At 44.2% G+C, this 24018-nt stretch overlaps 1 protein-coding gene across 2 annotated transcripts in view; it reads right to left on the bottom strand.

Annotated features, from left to right (window-relative positions):
* Positions 1–24018, bottom strand: part of lost (methenyltetrahydrofolate synthase domain-containing protein lost) — a 328112-nt gene that overhangs the window by 63921 nt on the left and 240173 nt on the right. For both annotated transcript variants that reach the window (XM_080274442.1, XM_080274441.1), the window contains exons 9-10: positions 20242–20426; positions 8505–8718 (exon numbers count right to left, since the gene is read on the bottom strand). In XM_080274442.1, the coding sequence (XP_080130568.1) occupies positions 8505–8718; positions 20242–20426 (399 nt within the window). The remainder of the gene's footprint in view (positions 1–8504; positions 8719–20241; positions 20427–24018) is intronic.

Genomic DNA, 24018 nt, shown 5'->3' on the forward strand with positions numbered 1-24018 from the left:
CCTTTGGCTCTCCTCTCCTTTCACGGATCCACCTGGTGAACAAGCCTACATCTTTTCTATCCTTAATGACCTAGAGCAGCTTGTACAGCACCCTACCCGTATCCCTGACCGCCTTGGAGAGAGCTCCAACATACTTGACCTCTTCCTCACAACTAATCCTTCTGCTTACTCTGTTAATCTTTTCTCTCCGTTGGGCTCCTCCGATCACAACCTTATTACCTTAACCTGTCCTATCACTCCGGTACGGCCTGTGGACCCTCGAGGGAAACGTCGTCTGTGGCATAATGGAGCCGCGGACTGGGAGGCCCTCAGGCAGTACTTCTTTGATTTTCCCTGGAATGATTATTGCTTCCATGGCCGTGAGCCATCTGAGTGTGCCTTGCGCATTACGGAGGTTATTCTCTTGGGCATGGAAGCATACATTCCTTTCTCATATCCTTTGACTAACGCAAGAAAGCCTTGGTTTAATCACGCTTGTTCTAATGCTGTCCGCAACAAGGAGAAGGCCTACAAAAGGTACCGGAGCCAACCCACCCCTGAATCACATAATCTTTACGTTTCTGCCTGGAATCGTGCTAAGTCTGTTCTTCGCTCTACTAAAAATAATTTCATCCATACTAAATGCTCTCAACTCTCCAACTCAAATTCTTCCCGCTCCTTCTGGCACCTTGCCAAAAATCTTTCTAACAACTTTACCTCATCATCCTTCCCTCCTCTTTTCTACTCTGATGGTTCTGTAGCTATTTCTTCTACTGATAAAGCAGATCTCTTCGCACAGACTTTCTCCTCCAATTCCACCTTAGACGATTCTGGTGCTGTTCCTCCATCACTTCTCCCCTCTGACTTCCTCATGGCTGACATTAAAATTTCTTCAGTTGATGTATTTTCTGCCATCACTGGCCTCAGTACTAACAAGGCATATGGGCCTGATGGGGTCCCTCCTGTTGTTCTCAAGAACTGCGCTTCTGTGCTTACACCCTGCCTAGGCAAACTATTTCGCCTTTGTCTGTCAACTTGTACCTTTCCTTCTTGCTGGAAGTTTGCTCTCATTCAGCCAGTCCCAAAGAAGGGTGACCACTCCCAACCCTCCAACTATCATCCAATTGCTTTAACGTCCTGTATTTCAAAAGCTTTCGAGTCAATTCTTGATAGAAAAATTTTAAGGCATCTTTCCTATCACAACCTTCTTTCCGATCGTCAGTATGGGTTCCGTCAGGGACGCTCCACTGGCGATCTTCTCACCTACCTTTCAGACTCCTGGTCGTCCTCCTTTCGGGACTTTGGCGAAAGCTTTGCCATTGCACTTGACATCTCAAAGGCTTTCGATCGAGTCTGGCATAAATCTTTAATTTCCAAACTGCCCTCCTACGGTTTCTATCCTTCTATCTGTCCCTTCATCGCTAGCTTCCTTTCTGGTCGTTCTATAGCCGCTGCTGTAGACGGCCATCGTTCTTCTCCTAGATCTATCAACAGTGGTGTTCCTCAGGGCTCTGTCCTATCACCAACTCTCTTCCTTTTATTCATCAATGATCTTCTAAGCTGTACATCTAACCCTATCCACTCATACGCTGATGACTCCACCCTTCACCTTTCCATTCGGTTCCCGCAACGCCCATCTCAACAGTTACTTCAAGAAACAAGGGATGAGGCTATGGCACACCTAATGTCTGACTTGGCTCATATCTCTGACTGGGGTAAAAATAATATGGTTGTCTTTAATGCATCTAAGACTCAGTTCTTACACCTATCAACCCGACAAAATCTTCCACAGGTATACCCACTAATGTTTAATAATATTCAGCTTAATCCTGCATCATCCTTGAACATGCTTGGGGTTTCAATTACTCGGGACTTATCTTGGAAAGATCATATTGCATCTCTTGTAAAATCTGCTTCCAAGAGATTGGGTGTGCTAAGCCGACTCCGCTCTTTCTTTACCCCTGCACAATTGTTGACTCTATACAGGGGTTTTATCCGCCCCTGTGTGGAGTACAACTCTCATGTGTGGGGAGGCTCCCCACATACAGCTCTTCTCAATAGGGTGGAGTCAAAGGCTTTTCATCTCATTAACTCTCCTCCTCTTACTGACTCCCTTCAACCTCTGTCTCTTCGCCACACTGTTGCATCTTTATCTCTTTTCTATCGCTACTTTAATGGTCACTGCTCCTCTGAACTGTCTGCTTGCATTCCTCCACCTCTACGACGGGCGCGTAGCACCCGTCTGGCAGCAAACTCTCATCCCTTTTCTGTCCAACTCTCTAATGCAAGAGTTAACCGTTACTCCCAGTCTTTCATTTATGCAACAGGTCAGCTCTGGAACTGTCTCCCTCTGTCTGTATTTCCTGATGCCTATGATCTCCAGTCTTTCAAACGTAGTGTGTCCAGGCATCTCAAAATGATCGGATCTTGAATTTGGCTCTCTATTGTATTTTGTTTTTCTCTTGGAGGGAACTGTTACTGCGGGCTCATGGCCTTTGGTTCCTTCTTCCTCGTATTAAAAAAAAAAAAAAAAAAAAAATCAAGAATGAACGAGTTTCAAGAATTAGCGAGGGGGCTTGGAACGTAACCCTCGTTAATTTGGAGGGGGTGATTATTGTACTGTATGATACTGTGCAATATTGTAATCAATACAGTACTATACCTGAATCTGAAATATAGAAATTAGTGAACATACAGAAGCGTGATGAAACATTAGGCCTACAAGTCACAGATAACACTTCCTGGACTGCTGAGATGATTCCGGACATCTGCCGGATGATCAAAGATTTTCGTAAATGGGACTATTTCTCAAAACTGCCGAAATGTCGGATATACCAAATAATCAGCTGCCGAATAATAAGACTTTTACTGTATATATACAATTATTGCCTTAGTCCCTGGTGGGGTCGGCTGCTCTTATATGCTGTCATTAGTAACTTCTGTCCGCTGCTTCCTCTTCCTCCAGGCCTAGTGCCTCATGCTTTGTTTTCCCCTTGTTCTTCTCCCTTCCACCTGACTCCTCCATGCCACCTTCACAGGATCAACTTCCTCCATCCTGGTCACATGTCCATACCACCTCAAACATGCCTCTCTTGTCTTCTCCACAACTGACACAACTCCTGCCTCTGCTCTGATGTAATTATTCCTCCTCCTCTCTCTGTGACACTTCCATCAGTCATTGCAGCATCCTCCTCTCTGTCCTCTCCAGTTGTTTCTCTTCATTCTTCCTCAGTGCCCAAGCTTCTTTGCCATACAGCAATATAATTGCAACTTTTAGAAGAAGGCTTCAGGTCATTCCTCCATCTACCTCACACCCCTCAAAGGGGGGCGCATTTCCCAGTTTGGAAAGCACTGGTTTACAAGAACATTGCCAACCAAGTGCTAATCCAACGTAGTAACTGGTATCGACACATTCTATCAGTGATGTTTTTCGCTCTTCATCATCATCATCATCCAATTCTACATTGCTCCATGAGGAGCGTAGGAGCCCAGGGCTAGGCAGTTGGTCTCGACACTTAAGATGAGAGTGACGAGCCTCACTCATCTCTGAGTGGCATTACATAAGCAATCAACCCCAACCATCCCTTGGATATAAACCTTCACCGGCTTAATCCGACTGGAGCGCAATAATTACCCACTAAACCACCAGGTGCCAAAATTTGGTTATATGGTTACCACCCAGCATAGTAAATGGTTTCCTGGTGTACAGGAAACCATTTGGCTTGTCACTCAGAGTAGAGTCACCCACAGGCAGAAGGAAAAGGAAAGAATGAAGGAAAGAAAGACAGAAGAGGGAGTGTAAAGTCACCCGTACGCAGAAGGACGAGGAAAGAATGAAGGAAAGAAAGACAGAAGAGGATGGAAGGAAAGAAGGATGGAAGAGAGGAAAGGGCAGACACCTGAGAGCAGCACTACATCGAGTGAGCTCTTGATTCAGTTAATAATATCTGTTTATGCAGACAAATGTTAGAACGCGTAGAACATGACTGATGCATGAAGTTTGTCAGAAACTCAGTAGAACAGAATAGTTGGGTTGAGATGTAATGGGACGAATAAGTCCTTCCTTCGACTTAATTCCCAGAAAGAGTTATTATTCAGCAATACTGTCCTCAACTGTGGGTTGTAAGAGACAATGTGATATTATCTCTTAGGGTGTGTGGAAGGAGTGGCCGGAGAGGAGAACTGCCTGCCAAAATTTAATGTGTTTGGGTGGGTGGGTGTAATTCACCGGGTCGGTCAGGATAACATGACTGGCGTGACTGTCAGCTCATTACCCTCCAGGAAGAGGGCTGAGAGTTCATATAGTCTGATCTAGGGCAAGCCTGTGACCTTCACATATGCACACAATTATTCCTTCCCTGAAGAGGAGCAGCAACCTCACACTTTGTTTGTGAAACTTTTCGCACCCTATCCAGCGCAAACCCCCGTCTTACTAGATGGCAGGCAAAAGCGTTACCACTACACCAGATATGTGTGTGTGTGTGTGTTCTTACCTACCTAATTGTTCTTACCTAATTGTATCTTTACAGGAATGAGTCAAGCTCGTACTGTCCCGTGTCTTAAACCATATTTATCGTACATATCCTTAAATTTGTGAATTGTTTTGGCACACACTATTTCATTCGGTAGTGCATTCCATTGATCAATTGCTCTGTTTGGGAAACTGAATTCCCTTATGTCTTTATCACCTCTCTACTTATGCAGTTTTTTGCAGTGTCCTTTTGCTGATGCTTCTCCATATGTTAAGTAATCATTTATGTCTATTTTCTCCTTCCCTGATATGCACTTATATAGCATTATCATGTCACCTCTTTTCCTTCTCTCCTGTAGTGTTGGTAGATTCAGTTTATTTAGTCTATCTTCGTAGCTTAGGTCCCTTAAGCTTGGTATCCATCTTGTAGCGGCCCTTTGAACTTTTTCAATCTTGTCTATGTGTTTTTTGAGATGAGGACTCCAGACTACTGATGCATATTCCAGGGTTCGTCTAATGAATGATGTTATTATCCTTCTTAGCATGTCTTCATTTATGTATGTGAATGCTATTCTCATATTTGCAAGCAGTGTATACATGTTCCGTACCTTCTCGCTGATGTGGTCAGCCGGAGATAGTCTGTTATTGATAATCACACCTAGGTCCTCCTCTCTTTCTGATGTGTATAGGGTTTTATTTCCTAACTTATAATCCCAATCAGGTCTTTTTCCACTTTTACCAAACTTGATTACATGACACTTGTCCACATTGAATTCCATTTGCCATGTATTACTCCATTCATGAAGTTTATTTAATTAATGTATGTATGTGTAATTAACCGGGTCGGTCAGGATCACCTGATGGTCGTGAATGTCAGCTTTTACCCTCCCGGAAGGGAGCTGAGAGCTCATATAGTCCGATCTAAGGGCAAGGCTGTGACCTTCACACACGCACACACCCGTCCCCTTGCTCCAGGGGGACAGTAACCACCCACTTCGTCAGTGAAACTTTTCGCAACCTGAGCGAGGCGCGAACTCCCGTCTACCAGATGGCAAGCGAGAACGTTACCACTGCACCAGCGAGCGGTGTGTGTGTGTGTGTGTGTGTGTGTGTGTGTGTGTGTGTGTGTGTGTGTGTGTGTGTGTGTGTGTGGAGACTGGTTAGAACAACTGTGTGGACAGGGCAACCGCTACTGCTAGCACATTTGTAGATATTACATTAGGAAAATTTTGTAAAAAGTTAGGTGCATGCACAATTTGTAGCAATGCAAGTCTTACGTAGTGCTGGTAATTATGTGTGAGTGTCGTGTGTATTTTGTCAAATATATCAACATCTTTAATAGCAACATTACGTCCATATTCACTTTAGATGACAGCTGAAAAATAGACTAATTGTGTCTTATTCCTGCCAACCGAAAGGTTACCAATGTGACTGTATGTAGGGTAATCTACATTTGCAGAGAGAGAGAGAGAGAGAGAGATTACGTACGTTTTATACTCATATAATCAGGCACATATGCACATAAGCATAAAGTTATATAGGCTCATTAAGATATAAGGGACTGGCCCTACGAAAGTGTTGACTGGAGTATGCCTAAATTTATGGTCTGGTATGAAGGGCAGGCTCATCCATCCGTAAGCAGGGTCAGTGCCTATAAGCAGAGTAAGTGCCTATACGACTATGAAAGGATAACAAATTATGCCGTCAGTCTGAAGGATGTATTCTCCTTATTCTGCCAGCGTTAGGTCTTAACAGTAGTTGACCTATACAAATATAAAATGGACCATTACAGGATGTTAGATTCGGTATTCAATACAAGTTGCAAAGAAAGTCACAGTATCTTTGTTAAGCAACTTGCATGAAAACCAGCTGAAATCAGTTCTAAATATCTGTAAATTCTTGGTCAACAACAGAAAGCTTTCTGATGAGGGGACTGAATGACGGAGGCGAAGGATGAGGTTACGTATTGGCGATACCTGTTTGCTTAGGTACTGAACTTATTCCATCAAATACTGAACCATCATTAGCAGCTTGTTGCCACTAGCTTTTATCATTAATAGAAAAATCGTATTGGAATGAATATCTACGCAGTTTGTTGACACAATTAATGGCTACTTAAGCTCTGCCTAACACTCACCTACCCACACCACCACCCCTCCTCTCCCCCATCACTCACCCTCCCCACAACTCCCACCTCATGCTTCACTCCAAGCACTGTTACCAGATCATTTCTGTCTGTCGCTGCTCCTGCCATCTACACAGTGTCCCATGCGGAAATTTCTCCAACTGTACTTCAACCCTAGTGGGTCACATTCAGCTGGAGTGCCTTAACACACTAAAACACTAAATGTCCATTTCTTATTGAAATGAGGTCTGTTCAGAAAGTATCCAGCCTTAGGGCTTTAAAAAAATAAAAAGCTAACCTGTGGGCCCTTTCTGACTTGACATACATAGCCCAGCGTTCTTTCTGCTGCCTGAAACATTTTATAAAGTTGGTTTTCAGTATCTCCTGCATGTGCTTCGTCGCATTCATCATGGTCTCTTTTCTCGGACGAACGTTACTCAAGACATATTAGAGTATGCAACTAGTGATCTACACTTTCTGAAGACTTTTATCACTGGAGATATGGCCTGGGCATACAGGTATGACCCAGAAACCAAAGCCCAGTCATCCCAGTGGAAGCACGCAGGGTCACCTCGGCCAAAAAAAGCATGACTGGTTCGCAGCAAGATGAAATGCACTCGTATGTTGATAGTCTTTTTCAACTACCGTGGGGTTGCGCATCACAAATACACACCAGAAGGTCGGACTATCAACAAACATTTCTACCTTGACATTATCCATTGCGTTCATAATGCAGTTCGGCGGAAGACACCAGACCTCTGGAATGCTGCAAGTTGGAAGCTGCACCATAACAATGCTCCTGCCCATTCTTCTCAACTTATTTAGGAATTTTTGGCCAAGCACAACATTCCACAGGTCTGGCAGGCTTCCTGCTCATCAGACATGGCTCCGTGAGACTTTTGGTTATTCCTCAAGTTCAAAACTCCGCAGAAGGGTTCCTGATTTGAAACGAGAAGAGATCATGACGAATGTCACGAAATGCCTGCAAGAGATACCGCGAAATGACCTTGAAAAATGTTTCTGGCAGTGGAAAGAATGCTGGGCTACATGTGTCAAGTCAGAGGGGGCCTACTTTGAGGGAGATTACTGTCCTAGCTCAACAGGTTAGCTATTTATTTACCTGGAGCCTCAGGTCGGATACACTCTGAACAGACCTCGTATGGTTATAACCCAATGTAGCAAAAATTTCCTGGACTATATACTGTAAACCGTCATTAAGTGTCGAGCCACCTGATGCTTGAAGTAACATAATGTTTAGAGACCAACAACCACGCTAACATGTAAGTCTTTGCACTTGGTGGCTGCAATTCATTTTTCATGATCTTGAGCCATTTACCTACTCAAATCGCTAACCCAAAGGTTTCCATGCAGAAACTCATCCTACATATCCTTGGTCTGTAGTTGGACATTCTTTTCTTCATTCATTCCTGCCACCCTCTATAAGCAGTCATTTTCCCCCTTCCTTTCAACCAGTCTAAATCATTGTAACTTACTGTTTTGCATTACTTCTCTGGTCTCTTACGCCAAATCTCTCATAGTACACTATTCTCAATTCTGTGATTCAATGATGTCCTAATCATTCATCTCACTATTCTCATTTCCTTACATTCTAATCTGCTTGTATCCTGCTCTCTCACTGAGCACGTGTCAGTGTCGCACAGAAAAACAATTTCCACTCGTGTTTTGTAAAGTATTCTTAGCATTACACTGTGTGTTTTTCCCTAAAACAAAAATCATGGGACTCAAACCAGCATTAAAAAAAAAGAAAAAGGTTGAAATGGTTTAAGATATTGTATAGCATGTTTGAGATCACAGACTGTTCAGAAAACTGTGTACAGTATTTTGGCTTACAACTAAAGGCAACTTAATGAACGTTATTAATCACAAATTTCCAAATATTATCTCTACTTAATGAATCCAGACTCTCACCCCATCCCTCTGGTCCTCCTCTGATCTGTCCTTAGCCCTCTCGACCACAACTGGCTGCTCCTGTAGACTCAACCCCTCCAGTTTGGCCAGGACATCATCACACCCCTCCACTGGGCCAGAGAAGCGAAGGAAAGCAAAGCCACTGCGACCACGCCAGGTGATGTCCACTGGTTGTACCTCGCGGGACTTCAATGCCTCCTTCAGCTCACGCACTCTGGAAGTAAAGTGGAATAACAGGCTGTAATCAGACAACATGGACTCATCAAGATCGAGTAATAATGAGTCTCCACATTCTCCAGCTCACACATTCTGGAAGGAAATATGAAAGGCAGATTGTACTAACACTGCATGAAGACTGAATAGCACAGTAATGGAACTTACAGCATGTTTTTCAGCTCAAAAAAGGTTTAAAGGTTTAAAGGCTGGACTGTGATACAGTTACATGAGGTCTTTGTTACAGCCACTAATGTGTGTGCAAGCGAGGTAATAAATACAGGTAGGCTAAGATGGTGTAGACATTGCAGAGTATGTATGACAGTGAACAGGTGAAATAAAAACATGATTTTATGATTTTGACCATGCACATGTGAGCTCCTGTATGACACCAAACAGGTGAAATGATACATGATTTTATGATTCTGAACATACATATGTGAGCTCCTGCAGATATACAATGGAAAGCATGGGAAGATTCTTGTAAAGATCTACAGGTCTGAGAACTTCAAAGGCATACTACAGAATATAGCACAGCTTGGAAATGGACACTCAGATGAAAAGGCTACTCCATGCCCTTTAAAATGTAGGGATATAGCAACTACCAAAATATGGTATCTTGTATTAGACTGACTAAGAGGGTGTATGTAGGTGAGGCGGAGGGAGGGAGAGGGAGGGGTAGACCGAGGATGAGGTGGAGGGATGGAGTTGAGAGGTATATGAGGGAGGGGGGGGGTGAGTTGGGGGGAGGGGAGTCAAATGGTGGGTGACAGAGTGACTTGGAGGCGTTTTGTCTGCGGCCACCCTTTGCGGGATTAAGGCGTCGGGCTATAGATAGATAGATAGATAGTATTACCATGTGAACTTTAAACCAACATATACAGGAATTCTACATATTGTATTTTTCTTTGCCTTTATATTCTGACAGTTATCCTATATGATTTATAGATCAATCTATCACAAATGCACTGCAGCCAAGGGGTCGTCTTAATCTACTTTCCACTCATAAATGGGATGGTAACAATGCTCTCAACATACATCTGAATGTTCTTATTGAGAACTTACTAGATTATGCCCATATACTGTTTTAAAATTAATGTTGCTAATCAATAAGTAGAAATGATGCAAAGTATGGGAGTACAGTATCTAATAGGGGAAAAATGATTAAAGACAGTTTAAAATTTCCCTTATTTACCAAGAAAACAACAATGCACTAACTCTTTGACCTATCTATAAAACACACACACTACACACACACACACACCAACCCTGGAATATGCATCAGTAGTCTGGAGTCCTCATCTCAAAAAACACATAGACAAGATTGAAAAAGTTCAAAGGGCCGCTACAAGATGGATACCAAGCTTAAGGGACCTAAGCTACAAAGAAAGACTAAATAAACTGAATCTACCAACACTACAGGAGAGAAGGAAAAGAGGTGACATGATAATGCTATATAAATGCATATCAGGAAAGGAGAAAATAGACATAAATGATTACTTAACATATGGAGAAGCATCAGCAAGAGGACACTGCAAAAAACTGCATAAGAAGAGAGGTGATAAAGACGTAAGGAAATTCAGTTTCCCAAACAGAGCAATTGATCAATGGAATGCACTACCAAATGAAATAATGTGTGCCAAAACAATTCACAAATTTAAGGATATGTACGATAAATATGGTTTAAGACACGGGACAGTACGAGCTTGACTCATTCCTGTAAAGATACAATTAGGTAAGAACAATTAGGTAAGAACACACACACAGTTGTGCCGTCAGAGAGACAACACGCATATCACCTCACTCCGTGCTTGCCACCTTTGGCCACAACTGGCCATTCCTGAATAGTATCTTTATACTAGTCAACCTCTGTACCAAGTTAAACTAAATGGTGTTCTAATATAGTAGAGTAAGTTTAAGCAAAAATGTTGTCCAAATAACAGAATACAGCCAATTAGTGCAAGGATCTGCTGATCAAGTTTCATCAGGTGTTACGTCTGCCACAGCTAGGCAAGTATGGAGATGTATACTTGTAAGTAGAATTTTTCTCAGTTATACCACAAGATGACCACCATATTCAGTAAAGTGAATACGGATGAAATTAAGAAAAGGGATAAAGGTACAAAACAGGATGATGATTTCTACCAGGAACTGGCTGAATTGCAAACATATAACAAACTAGTAGACAGTGTGTACAAGCTGGAAAAGGCATTTCAGAGTGAAATGGATGAAATTAAGAAGCAATTGCGCATGCAGGAGGAGGAAAACGAAAAATTAGTAAAGGAATTAAACAAGAAATACACAATAATAGACGAGCTGTGAGTTGAGGTGGGTTCACTTAGAAGGAAAATTAGGAAAATAGCAAGTACAGATGTCAACCATGAGAGTATTATGAAGGAGTTCAGAAATGATACAGAGACAATGAGGCAAGGAAGCAGTCTGAGAGATCAAAGCAGTGATATTGAAGAGAAGATAACCGAGGTGAATGACTTGATGCAAAGTTACAAAGATGATGTGGAAACTACGTATGCTGAAATAGTGAAAGTAAAGAAAGACTCAGAAACAAGAGTCAAAGAAAAAAGCACTATAAAGGAAGTGAAAAAATAACCCAAAACAACCCAAAATTGGTCAAAGATTAGCAGATATCAACAAATCTATAGTAATCACTGGTATAGATGAGAAAGAAATAGTTCAAGCTAACTATTTTGTGTTCACAGTTATCATTGTAAACTACCTAGTCTTAATTATCTGCGTTTTAATTGGAGTTGCTTTTGTAACACTTCTAGAACGAAAAATTCAAGCATTTTATAGTGCTAGTTACATATCCTGATGCAGCAGAAAAGTCCGAAGACTTTACGTTCGATGGGGTTTAGTGAGATTTATCATATGAAGAAAAAATCCATGAGGCTTCTATAACAATAAAATATTTTTGCTTAGTACAATACAAGTGCTGTGCATGATTCTCTTCCACTTTATGATAATGTCCGCTCAGTTTGGATGGTCTGAGAGTCCGTGATTTTGTAGCTCTAAGTGTCTATCAGAAGGGGAAAAAAATCCAACAGGGCATTTGTATGGGAAACTAAGATGTTTTATAAGCCAAATATGTTCCTTTGGATGTTTTTTTTACCATTCTGAAAGGTTATATACTAATTCTGAAAAAGTAGGATAAATGCTGTTTTTTTTTGCGTACCAGAGAAATGACCAAATAATACAAACCCGCATGTAAGGGGTTAGAAGAGGGTTCCGTATATCGAGGGTGTACTGTATATGTAAATGATATGCGCAATGAAGTTTCATCATAAATGAATATGTTTGCTGATGATGCAAAAATCATGAAGAAAATTGTAGATGAAAATCATTGTAGGGAGTTGTGGAAAGATTTATATCAACTAAATACCATAAAAGAAGTCAGTTATGGAAGAATGATTTTAACACTAACAAGTGTAATGTAACTAAGACTGGCATAAGAGAAGACCATATTGGGATTATAAAGTGGAATACGGAGAAATCACCAAAACTACTTAGGAGAATGATTTGGGTGTAATTCTATAGCAAGGACTAATGCCAGAGAAGGAAATAAATACAATAACTAGTAGAGCACATAATCTACTGATGAACATAAGAGCAGCCTTTAACCCGCCGAGTCCTGATGATGTATGGGTATGTCTCCACGTTTTGTACAGTGACATCCAATGACGTACCCATAAGTTTTGTAACTGCGAGGTCCGTCATTTGAACATTTTTCAAATTTTGTGCACGATTTTGGTACCTAGACGCAGGACACCTTCCTTAACCCACCGCGAGGCAGGGACACTCCCCGACCCCCTGTGATCCGCGCGCAGCCTTGTCTCGGTCACTCACCTGTTAGTAGTGACCCAGCCCAGACATGGCACGCCGAGGTCTCTCTGATACCAAAATTCAAGCTGCCTTTGATGCCTTCACAGGTGACAGCAATTCCCCAATCGATGATGACGTGGCGGACAAGAGCTACATGCTTCCTGAAGATGAGACGAGCAGCAGCGATGAGGAAATACCGTCACCAAGGAAGCGGCGGTATGTGATGTATCGTGAGGCTAGAGAAGACCAGCCTGGACCCCAACCACGTGCACGCACCTCTTTCCAGCCCCTAGAGGAAGGGGAAGGGGAAGACGAGGACGAGGATCAGGCTGAGGACGAGGACGGACCCATGGTACGTGGCGTTACCTCATGTCTCGGGAGGGAAAGGATTTCACCGGGGGGAGTTAAAGGGGCGGCAAGGAGGAAAATCAGGTATGGAGCTTGTGCTTTGTATGGGGAAGGTGCGAGTGGTGTGGCGGGAGTAAGAAGGGAAAGGGAAAGTGATGGTGGGAGGGAGGCAGTGCAAGCACGTGGTGCATCTGGGCAGCGGGGAGGTGAGGAGCCACTCCGTAGCACCTATTTCTCTCCCCAAGATTCCTGTGCTTCATCCCCACAGCCCCGTGATGTGGGGAAAGGAAGGAAAGGGAAGGGAAAGGGGAAGGGAAAAGGGAGGGGAAAGAGGGTGCCGCTCTCCACCTCCCCAAACACCTCCACCACCCTCTCCTCCACACCCCGATGAAGGCGACAATGGAGACAAGGCTGGAGACAGCGGTGTGTCGTGGAACTGGGAGGATGGGAGTGATTTTACTCCTATCATTCACCCCTTCACGGAGGAGTGGTGGTCTGACTGCACGGCTCCTGGAATCCATGCAGGCTCCACCAGGGTGGATTTCTTCCACCTACACTTTGGTGAGGGGTTTGTGGAGCAAACCAACACATTCGCAAGCAGCCAGTGCTGTGAAAGCAAGCGTGAAGGTACGAGAAGCAGGCATTCCCTCTAATAAGACTACCCAGTTACCACAGGTGAGATGTTTATCTTTTTAACCCTGGTTCTTTTGATGGGTATTGTACGGAAAAGACAAATTCCAGGATACTGGTCTACAAATCCTATGACCAGCCCACCTTTCTTTGAGAAGGTAATGGGACGGAATAGATTTCAGCAAATTCTGAGCTGCCTCCACTTTTACGATGCCGACAATCCTGCTGAGGCAAATAACACAAATCGAATGAGGAGAATAAGGCTGGTATTTGATCACCTGCATGAAAAGTTCCACTCATCCTTTTATCCTTATAGAGACCTTGTCATAGACGAGAGTCTCGTGTTGTGGAGCAGCAATATTTCTTTTTGCCAGTACATACCCAGCAAGAGAGACAGTTTTTGGTTCAAGATCTTAGTTATGTGTGACTGTAAGACTCGTTATGTGCAAGACATAGTCTTGTACACCGGCGCACAGACAGACATAATACTGTAGAAGATCAAAGTATTGGACTCTCTGGGACCGTGGTAAAGACAATGATAGAGGACTGCCATCATTATGGTCACGTCCTGTACCTGGACAACTGGTACACTAACCCCCTTCTCACTCAGTACCTCCACCTTCACGACACTGGAGTCTGTGGCACAGTAAAGAGAAACCGTCGGCATATGGTCAATGTTGGGAGGAAACTTGACAAGAATGAGGTCGATTTTTTCAAGTCAAATAACATCCTTGACATCGTATGGTACCACAACAGGGAAGTTTTCCTCCTGTCGATGGTACACCGCCCCCTGATGCACCGCACCGACTCCGTGCATTACCGCAGCGAGAGGAGATTCCACATTTGGAAACCGGAGTCAGTTCTGGACTACAATGTCAGCATGAGGCAAGCAGACCAGTCAGACTCCATGATTTCCAGTGTCGAATGTGACAGGACCACAATGAAGTGGTACAAAAAGCTCTTCTTCCGCTTGCTTGATATCACGGTCCTGAACGCCCACTACCTCCACGCCATGACTACGGGAACCTCTGAGACCTTCAAGGGGTCTGTGAGGGAGCTGTCTCACGAAATCATCGCAAAATATGCAGAGGACAGGCCCCACCACTGCCACTGCCGCCCACACTCCCCTACACCTAACCGCATGCCGCTTCCCCACCACCATCCCTCCTCAACCGAACCACCCTAGACTCCAGCTCCGCTGTCACATCTGCCCTATTTCGAAAAAGAGACCAAATACTCAGAGAAAAGACACGAGGTATGAGTGTGTGGATTGCAACATTGGATTGTGTGTTAAGCCTTGCTTCAAAGAATACCACACCTTAATGAATTACTGATAATGTGTGCCTGTGACATGACACTTTAAGTGATGTAAATATGCGCTAATAGATGCTAAATATAATCGTAAGGCCTGTAAATAAGTGATAACAATTACATAAAGTGGAAATGGGTGTAATGTTAGTGGAAAAGTTTAATGTAAGTGGAAAAATAGAATGTATGTTGAAACAAGTCATAGCAAGTTTGCTCACTAATAAATAGTAATCACTCTAATATCCGGACGCCCAATAACCGAACATCCCCACTAACCGAACCTTATCGTCCTGGGATCAAACATTCCCAAAATGGTCCGAAAATCCAAAAAAATTGGAAAAAAAAAATCGATTTTTTGCCGTCCGTAATTTGAACTTGCCGCGCACGCCGCGTGAGAGCATTGTTTTGGTTCGTCATTCCTCCGACGTCCGATAGAGCGCTGCTGCATCCTCCCCACTTCCCGCCTGTCTCTCACCGCGACAAGACCTGCGCTGTTCGCCATGGCTGCCCACGTGCTCGCTTTTGTGGTGGTGCCGTACTTGCTGCAAGGCCTCCTGCTGCTCTCTGCCATACTCTTAGTGTGTGTGATGATGGCCCCGCCTCCTGAGAAAAGGAAGAGAGTGGTGTTGACTCTGGAGAAGAAACGGGAGATATTGGAGAAGGTTGATGCGGGTTGGTCTTCCTCTCGCATTCTCCGCGAGTTCAACCTGGCCCGGTCGACTTTGTTCGATATCAAGCGTTCCCGAGACAAGCTCATGCAGTACACGGCTGACTTCTCGTCGAGAAGCAAACGCAACGTGGAGAGGAAGGTTATGTTTACCCCCAAGTATGCAGAGATCGACCGCTCCACGTTGATTTGGTATCGACAGCAACGTGCAGCTGGTGTGATGGTACGTGGAACGGAGCTGAAGGCTGCTGCTGAGAAGTTTGCAAGGCTTCACGACGCCCTTGACTTCAAGGCATCCGAGGGTTGGCTCTTCGCGTTCAAGTTACGACATGGCCTTACTAACCGTAAAGCACATGGCGAAGCATTGGACGCTAACGAGGATGGAGTGGACGAGTTTCGGCACAAGGTGAAAGGCTTGATCGACAGGGAGGGCCTCACTCTCGGTCAAGTCTATAACGCTGACGAAACTGGCCTATTCTATCGCTCGGTGCCAACGAACACTCTCGCCGATGAGACGGAGAAGCGTGTACCTGGCCGCAAGCTTTCTAAGGAACGGATATCTGCTTTGTGTTGTGCCAATGCTAACGGCATGCACCGGCTTAAGCCCGTTATTGTTGGCCGTGCAAAGCAACCTCGGTGCTTTCGTGGGGTGATGGATGTCCTTCCTGTCGTATGGTACCATTCTTTGAAAGCATGGTTCACAGCTGTGATTTTCAAAGACTGGTTTCACCATCACTTCGTCAAGGAGGTCATACATTACCAGACGAAGACACTGGGAATTCCTCGCGACCAGGTAAAGGCTCTCCTCCTCGACAATGCACCTGCCCACCCGTGCGACAAGGACTTGGTTGCTGAGAATGGCCGTATTAGGTGCATGTTTCTGCCACCTAATACGACTGCTCTCATTCAACCAATGGACCAAGGAGTGATCGTGGCAACAAAGCGCCTGTACCGTCGGAAGTTCCTGGACGAGGTGATGGTGGTTCTCGAGGACGAGGACGAGCGCAGGGAAGGACGTGACACTCGAGGCAAGCGGACTTTGGAAAACCTTCGCCGCTACAACATCAAGTCTGCGCTGTACAACTGGGCTAGTGCATGGAAGGAAGTCCCTGTGAAAACTCTTGAAAATGGTTGGTCTCGTCTGCTTCTCGGAACAGATGTGGAGTACGATTTCCTAGGGTTTGACGTGGATGACTTCCATGCACGGCTACGTACACACGGCGACGATGTTGATGTGGACGATGTTCGTGAGTGGTTGGACGACGACGAGGGCGATCCTGGGTATCAGACGTTGTCTGATATCAAGATCGCGTCTTCGGTTGCTGGTGTCAGTCCCGAACTTGAAGATTCCGACGACGAAGGCGATGATGATGCAGACTCCGCCCAGCAGGACACTACTCCAGCCATCCCCAAGCTGAGCGCACTCCGGGAACATCTAGAGTTCGTCCTAGACTACCTGGAACACCCGGACTGCGACAGGGAGATGGGGCCCTTGGGACTCGTGGAGGAAGTGCGTGCTTTCCGGCAGCGCATCATCAATCGCCAGAATCGTCGGTCCTTGCGTCAGTCAACGATTGACAGTTTTTTCAGGCCCGTGACCCCGCTGTGCCAAGCCCTGGTTCCACTCCGTTGCCTCCCCAAGACAGGCCCTCATGCTCCGAGCCACAGCCCAGCACATCAGCTACAGTGGAGTCACCGCTCGACGTGAGTTTGCGGCTGTCTTCAGAGTCTTCTGTAGTCGGTACGCCATCACCACTACCCACCGATGCACCCCTTGGACGCCTGCCAGTGATACTCTCGGGCTCTGACAGTGAATAAACAGCAAGAACTTCTCCACTAGACCACACGGGAATTTTGAGTGTTGTGCAGTGAAAAAAACGGTGTGTTGTGTTAAGGTTTTCAAGTTGGGAGAAAAGACTAAGTAGAAAAGAAATTTAACGTAACTAACCTTCTTTGTTTTGGCTTTGGAAACTTAAAAAACTTGGGAAAAGTTAATGTGCAACACTTAAATTTAATGGAACATTATTTGGACTAAAGTGAACACTGTGAAAAGAACGGACTTCTGTGTGTTAGTGACTAAGTTCAGTGCAAGACTTCAGGAAGAGTGTAGTGCAAGTGCTTCAGGAAATCGTTCTTACTGTCAGAGTCCGAGAGGAGGCGGTTATTCATCGAGGTGACCAGGGACTTGCTGTAAGTAGCCAAAATGTTTCATGTTGTACTATTTTCCATACTATATTTACCAGAATGTTTCATATTGTATTTTTTCCCATACTATACTTACCAGAAAGTGTCATACTGTACTTCTTTCCATACTAAACTTACCTCATGCATGTGCAGTAGGAATGTGCTTTTCAGAGTTCGGTTAGGTTCGGTTAGAGTCCATAAGTACCAGAATGTTTATTAATGTATGAACATACTTCTAAACCCACATTTTATGTTTCTATTGCATTTATTTCAGTCATTTATGTGCCTTATTGGTGTGATTTGGGTGTTAAATAGGTGCTATGCATGTCCAGAGGGAGTTGTATAGGTGTTTCTCTGTGTTAGGGTCCGTAAGTACAAGTCCATAAGCTGGGGCCCAATATCCGGACGAAACCAATATCCGAACCTACCGATGGCTCTATTGATCCGGATATTGGAGGGGTTACTGCGCTAATATTACGTTAAATATAATCGTTAGCCCTGTAAATATGTGAAAACAGAAATATCAAGTGGAAATGGGTATAATGTTAGAGGAAAAGTATTATATAAGTTGAAAAATTTAAATCTATGTTGAAACAACAGTCATATAGAATCATATGTGACCGATTTTGGCGATTTTGCTATGCTCGCTCAATGGAACAATGCTTATTTTGCCTATATTTTTATCTGAAAACAAATATATTCTTGTACTACATTTTCTTTGTTCCAAATCAATAAATATCTACCTATCCTGAGTGGTTTCCCGTATTAATCTCTACCATAGAAAACGTGACAGCAGCAGCGTGCCTCCACAGAACACGGTACCAGGTGTATGGAGGGTTACCTGTTTAGATCACTTTTAGGCCCAGGTGAGCACTTCCTCTGTGATTTTCCATTGTTTCTCACAAGAAGCGGAGGTTTGATTTAAAAAAAAAAAAAAAAAAAAAAAAAAAAAAAAAAAATTGCTGGAATTGGGTGGCGCATGGGGGGGGGAGGAATAAGTGATGAAAAGTCTGCCGGGACGCAGTAGGTTAATTATATGAATGAGGAAATGTTATGAAAATTATTAATAACAACAGTAAGACCACAACTGGAATATGCTGCCATGATGTGGTCTTCCCATTTAAAGAAACATATAAATCTGAAAAGCTGCTTCTATTTGAAGGTTAGATTGAAACAAGCATGTCTCATGACTCCCTGGTTGTTCAGTCTGTATATGGATGGGGTTATAAAAGAGATACAAGGTAGCGCAGTGGATGGTGGAGCAGCCCTAGTGAGAGAGGGCAGTGTTTGGAATCTCCGTGCTGTTGTTTGCAGATGATACTGTGAAGACGAAGGAGAGCTGCAAGGCTTGGCGGATGAGTTTGGGAGTGTGTGTAAGAAACAGAATCTAAAGGTGAATGTAGGGAAGAGTAAAGTTATGGTCTTCGAGAGAAGTGAAGTCAGTGTATGTACAGTGGGGCTGGATGAGGAAGAAATGGAAAATGTGAGTGTGTTTAAGTACTTGGGTAGTGTGATAAGTAAGGATGGAAGTTTAGAGGGTGAAGTGCTTGAAAGGGTACAATAGGGAAGAAAGGTTGTCAGTTCATCGGAAGCAGTGATAAGAAACAGGGAAGTGAGCATGGAAGTGAAAAAGTTACTACATGACAGTATTGTGATACCAACTTTAACATATGGAAGTGAAGCTTGGACTTTGTTGGAGGGACAGAAGTCAAGAGTGAGAGCAGTGGAAATGAGTTATTTGAGAAAAGCATGTGGAGTCACATGGAGAGACAGACTGACAAATGAGGACATAAAGGAGCATTGTGGTGTGGATGTGGATGTGATAGGAAGCGTTAAGAGGAATACACTGAGGTGGTTTGGCCATGTGGAGAGAATGGAGAGTGAAAGACTGACGAAGAGAGTGTATGTGAGTGAGATGGAGGGGGGGAAAGGGAGGGGGAGGCCAAGGATGAGATGGAGGGATGGAGTGGAGAGGTATCTGAGAGAGGGGGTTGTGACCTGGGAGCAGGGCAATGAAATGGTGGGGGACAGGGTAACATGGAGGAAATTTGTTTGTGGCCACCCCTTATGGGATTAAGGTGTTTGGCAATAGATAGATAGAAAAGCTGCAAAGAGAGGCGACGAAAATGACACCAGGTTTTAGGAATTTGCGACACAAGTATGAAGAGAGACTGGAAAGGCCGAAATTGACTGCATTACAGGAAGGAGAAGAGAAAGGAGATATGATAATGATATATAAGTGTATGGATAGTACAGAGATCAATGATAAGGATGATTATATCATAGTGGATGCGGGGAGAATGAGAGGACATGTGGTAGTTTTAAATTAAAGATACCAACTTGCTCGAGTGATGTAAGAAAATATAGCTTTCCAAACAGAAGCAAAACCAAATGGAATAATTTGGATGGAAATGTAGTTTGCACAAAGAATATCCATGCTCCAAAGCAGAGTTGGATAATTATACCATAGGAGGTGGGACAATATAAGCTTAGTTCAAAACCTGTAGAACACGATTGCTGTAGGTAAATACTGTACACATAAAAACATACCTGGATGCAGGGGGCACCTTCCCAAGGAATACAGCATAAGTAATAGGCAGACGCAGTTTCTTGGGTGGTCGGCGAATGGGCTGCTCATCATCATCCAAATCAGCCGAGCCCAGACGGTCATACTCATTTGTGGCCTCCACTGTCCGACGCACTATGCGATTCTTCTTGTTTACATTGATGGTCACCTGCAGGGTCAAGAGATACCAGGATTAATCCTCCATTCCTAGGCAATACATTACCGTTACTGTTTATTTCATTAGTTTTATGGTATGTCAACTTATGCAAACCATAAAATACTTGAACTGAACCTTAATTGATCTAATCAAACCTAACCTAAATAAATCAAACCAAACCCAAAATAATCAGGTAAAATTTAGTCAACCAAAGCTTACCAAAACCAATATAATTTAATTCTGATATGCTAAACCTACCCATGCCAAAGCAAATCAATCATTACTTCTACGATGTAAAACCTGGCTACACCAATCTGCAAAAAATGAAACCATACTACACATAATAAAAACTAATGTACAGCTCCAAAAGCCCTCTGGGGTGCAGGAACCTGAGGATAAGTCACCACATTCCAGATTATTTAAAGGAATGTAACCACTGTACACCCCTGGTAACATTACAAATACTGTACGTATACTGTGCATATATATGTATATATGTATATATATATATATATATATATATATATATATATATATATATATATATATCCATCATCCAATCCTATGTCGCCCCATGAGGAGTGTAGAAAGCCGGGTCCAGGCAACTTGGTCCTGACATCTAAGATGAAAGTGACCAGCTTCACTCATCCAAGAGTAGCATTATGTAAGCAATAAACCTCTACCACCCTTTGGATATAAACCTAGACAGGTTCAATCTGATTGGAGGACCTTAAGTACCCACTTAATCACCAGGCGCCATAATTTGGTTATGTGGTTACCAACAAGCGTAGTAAATGGTTTCCTGGTGTACAGGAAACCATTTGGCTTGTCACTCAGTGCAGAGTTACCCAAAGGCAGAAGGAAGAGGAAAGAATGAAGGAAAGAAAGACAGAAGAGGGAGTGTAAAGTCATCTATAGGCAGAAGAATGAGGAAAGAGTGAAGGAAAGAAAGACAGAAGAGGAAGGATACAAGAGAGGAAAGGGCAGACACCCAAAGCAGCACTACATCAAGCAAGTGGATGGCAAGTGCCCCACCTACCACTAAAACACTGTATATATATATATATATATATATATATATAGTAGGGTCGCACAGTGCGCTATTCGCATTGTGCGCGAGTGACCAAAAATCATAACCCCAAACCTTGAATGCGCAAATTTATCTCAAAGAATGCGAGCTAGAGGTAAGGAGTGGCTCAAAAATGCCATTTTCTGTTAGTACGTGACCACCCCTCACACAACGCGTCACATGTCGTCATGTTAATGCGCAGAAATTCCCAGGCATTCTACTGCGCAGCTTGGGGTACAAGGCAGCGGACGTGCCATAACAGTCCTGGCTCATGCACAGTGTGGATCCGCTCTCTACAGCTAACCTGTCGCGTACAATGTGTGGCGTTTTTTTGCTGCTCCATCCTGGCCTGTACTTCGCCGCACCATGGCTCCAACCCCAAGAGTTAAGAAACTTCTGATGCACACCACCAAGTTAGAGATCATCAAGATGAAGGAGGAGGGTCAAGGAAACACCACCATCGGAAAAGCCCTGGGACTGGCTGAATCAACAGTGAGAACAGTGTGAAAGAAACGTGAAGCCACAAGGGCTCTAGTGAAGACATATCGTGCCTCTGACCTAGACGGCCGTTCGCAGTGGGAAATCGTGCGATGAAACCAGTGGAGCGGTATCTTGCCACCTTCATAATGAGGAAGGAGAAGGTAGGTGTCCCACTGAATGGAAGATTTATTCGGAACCAAGCCCAGCTCTTTTACAAGGCTGCATCTCGCAAGTTAAATGTGGACAAACCTTTCAAGGCATCGGTTGGATGGCTGGACTGTTTTCTCAAGCGCAAGGAACTCCGTCATGTCAAAGTGTCTGGTGAACGTGCCTCTGCCAACGAGCTGGCCACGAGAGACTATCCTGCGATATTTAGAGCACTTCTTGAAGAGGGGCAGTACACCAAGGACCAGATCCATAACATCGATGAAACATCATTATATTACAAGGCCATGCCCAAATCAACTTACATCGCTAAAGGACAGAAACAAGCCCCTGGTCGCAAGCTCCAGAAGTGTAAAATGACAGTAATGTTCCCTGTAAACCTGTCTGGGGGCCACAAGAGGAGGCCAGTTGTTGTACACACAGCTTCACACCCAAGGTGCTACAAAAACCTCACGAACATGGATGCGAGTGGCGTGTACTGGTACAAGTCTGCAAATGGTTGGAGGACCGGGAACATTATGGCAGACCGGTTAACGAGGCGCTGCATCCCCGATGCCAGGGCCAAGTGTCAGGAATTGGGCATTCCATTTAAGATGCTCCTTGTGCTGGACAATGCACCATGTCACCCTCCAAACCTAGAAGATCTGCACAAGGATTGTCGTGTTGTGTTTCTGCCGCCCGGCACAACGTCACTAGTGCAGCCACTGGATCAAGAACTGATCACCACTGTGAAGCACTTCTACCGTATGCAAGTGTACGACTACCTACACAGGAAGACCAACACACAAGAGGAGCTTCATGCCCTACAAGATGATCACGACGAAGACCTCGATGAGGCACCTGCTCCCATTCCATCTCCGTCAGCAGCTGTATCCTGACCCGCCACAGGTGCCATGACTGCTGAGGCATTTTGGCGTCATTTTACAGTGAAGGACGCAGTTGGATTTCTCCTACAAGCCTGGCACCAGATTACACCTGCAACAGTGAACCATGCATGGCGAATGCTCGTGCCTCACTTATGCACGACCCAGGAGATGGCCATTCAACCACTGGCCAAGGCTGAGGCAGCAACACTGACAGCAGCACAAGCTGTACCAGGATTCGAGGACGTTATATTGGCAGACATACGAGAAGTGCACGCTGCTAATGAGGAACAGCCTCCTGAGGAAGTGTTGCAATGGATAGACAAGGCTGATGCAAAGCACGAAGCCAGGCAGAGTCAAGTTGAGCAGCCTAGTGTGATAGAGGGCAGGACCGAGCTGTGTATGTCAAGAATAAGCAAGATCCTTGCTGACGTGGATAAGCTCAAGGAAGAGGTGAAGGAACAGGAAGTGAGCAGCCTAAGAACGGAGGAAGTTCTGGTTGGTATCGACAAACTCTTCCGTTTCTACACAGACAGGCACAGGCAAGAAATAAACGGAAGAAGACAGACGCTCATAACAAGTTTCACACAGCTGACTCAAGTTAGTGAAACTGAGGAACCAGCTACATCGTCTGCTCCTGTTCCTGTTCAGGATGAAGAGGATGCAATGTCAGAAGTGTCAGCATTGGGATTCGAGGGGTTTAAGGCCGAAGTGAGTGACTTTGAGGCTCCTGGGGAAGGTGCTCAAGAGGAGTCTGTGGAGGGAAGTGTTGGTGCGGTGGGAGGTGTGGCACTGTAATTGTTGCCGCACTTTGGAACCCCTGTTATTTAAGTCCATCAGGCCTGTTGTCTACTGTTGTTAAGGTGACTGCCCATATTTTTGTTACTGCAGATATATCTGTAGTACAATGCCTGAAAAATATGACCTTTATTATATCTCTAAGGGCCAAAAAATATCCAGGTATGAGGGGGTACTGCTCATATGTAATTTTTCCCATAAGATTATGTATTCACAGTGCGCGAGGTCA

This window comes from Coenobita brevimanus, chromosome 57, assembly GCF_032717465.1.
Source record: "Coenobita brevimanus isolate Jiangsu-jjx chromosome 57, ASM3271746v2, whole genome shotgun sequence".
Taxonomy (NCBI): domain Eukaryota; kingdom Metazoa; phylum Arthropoda; class Malacostraca; order Decapoda; family Coenobitidae; genus Coenobita; species Coenobita brevimanus.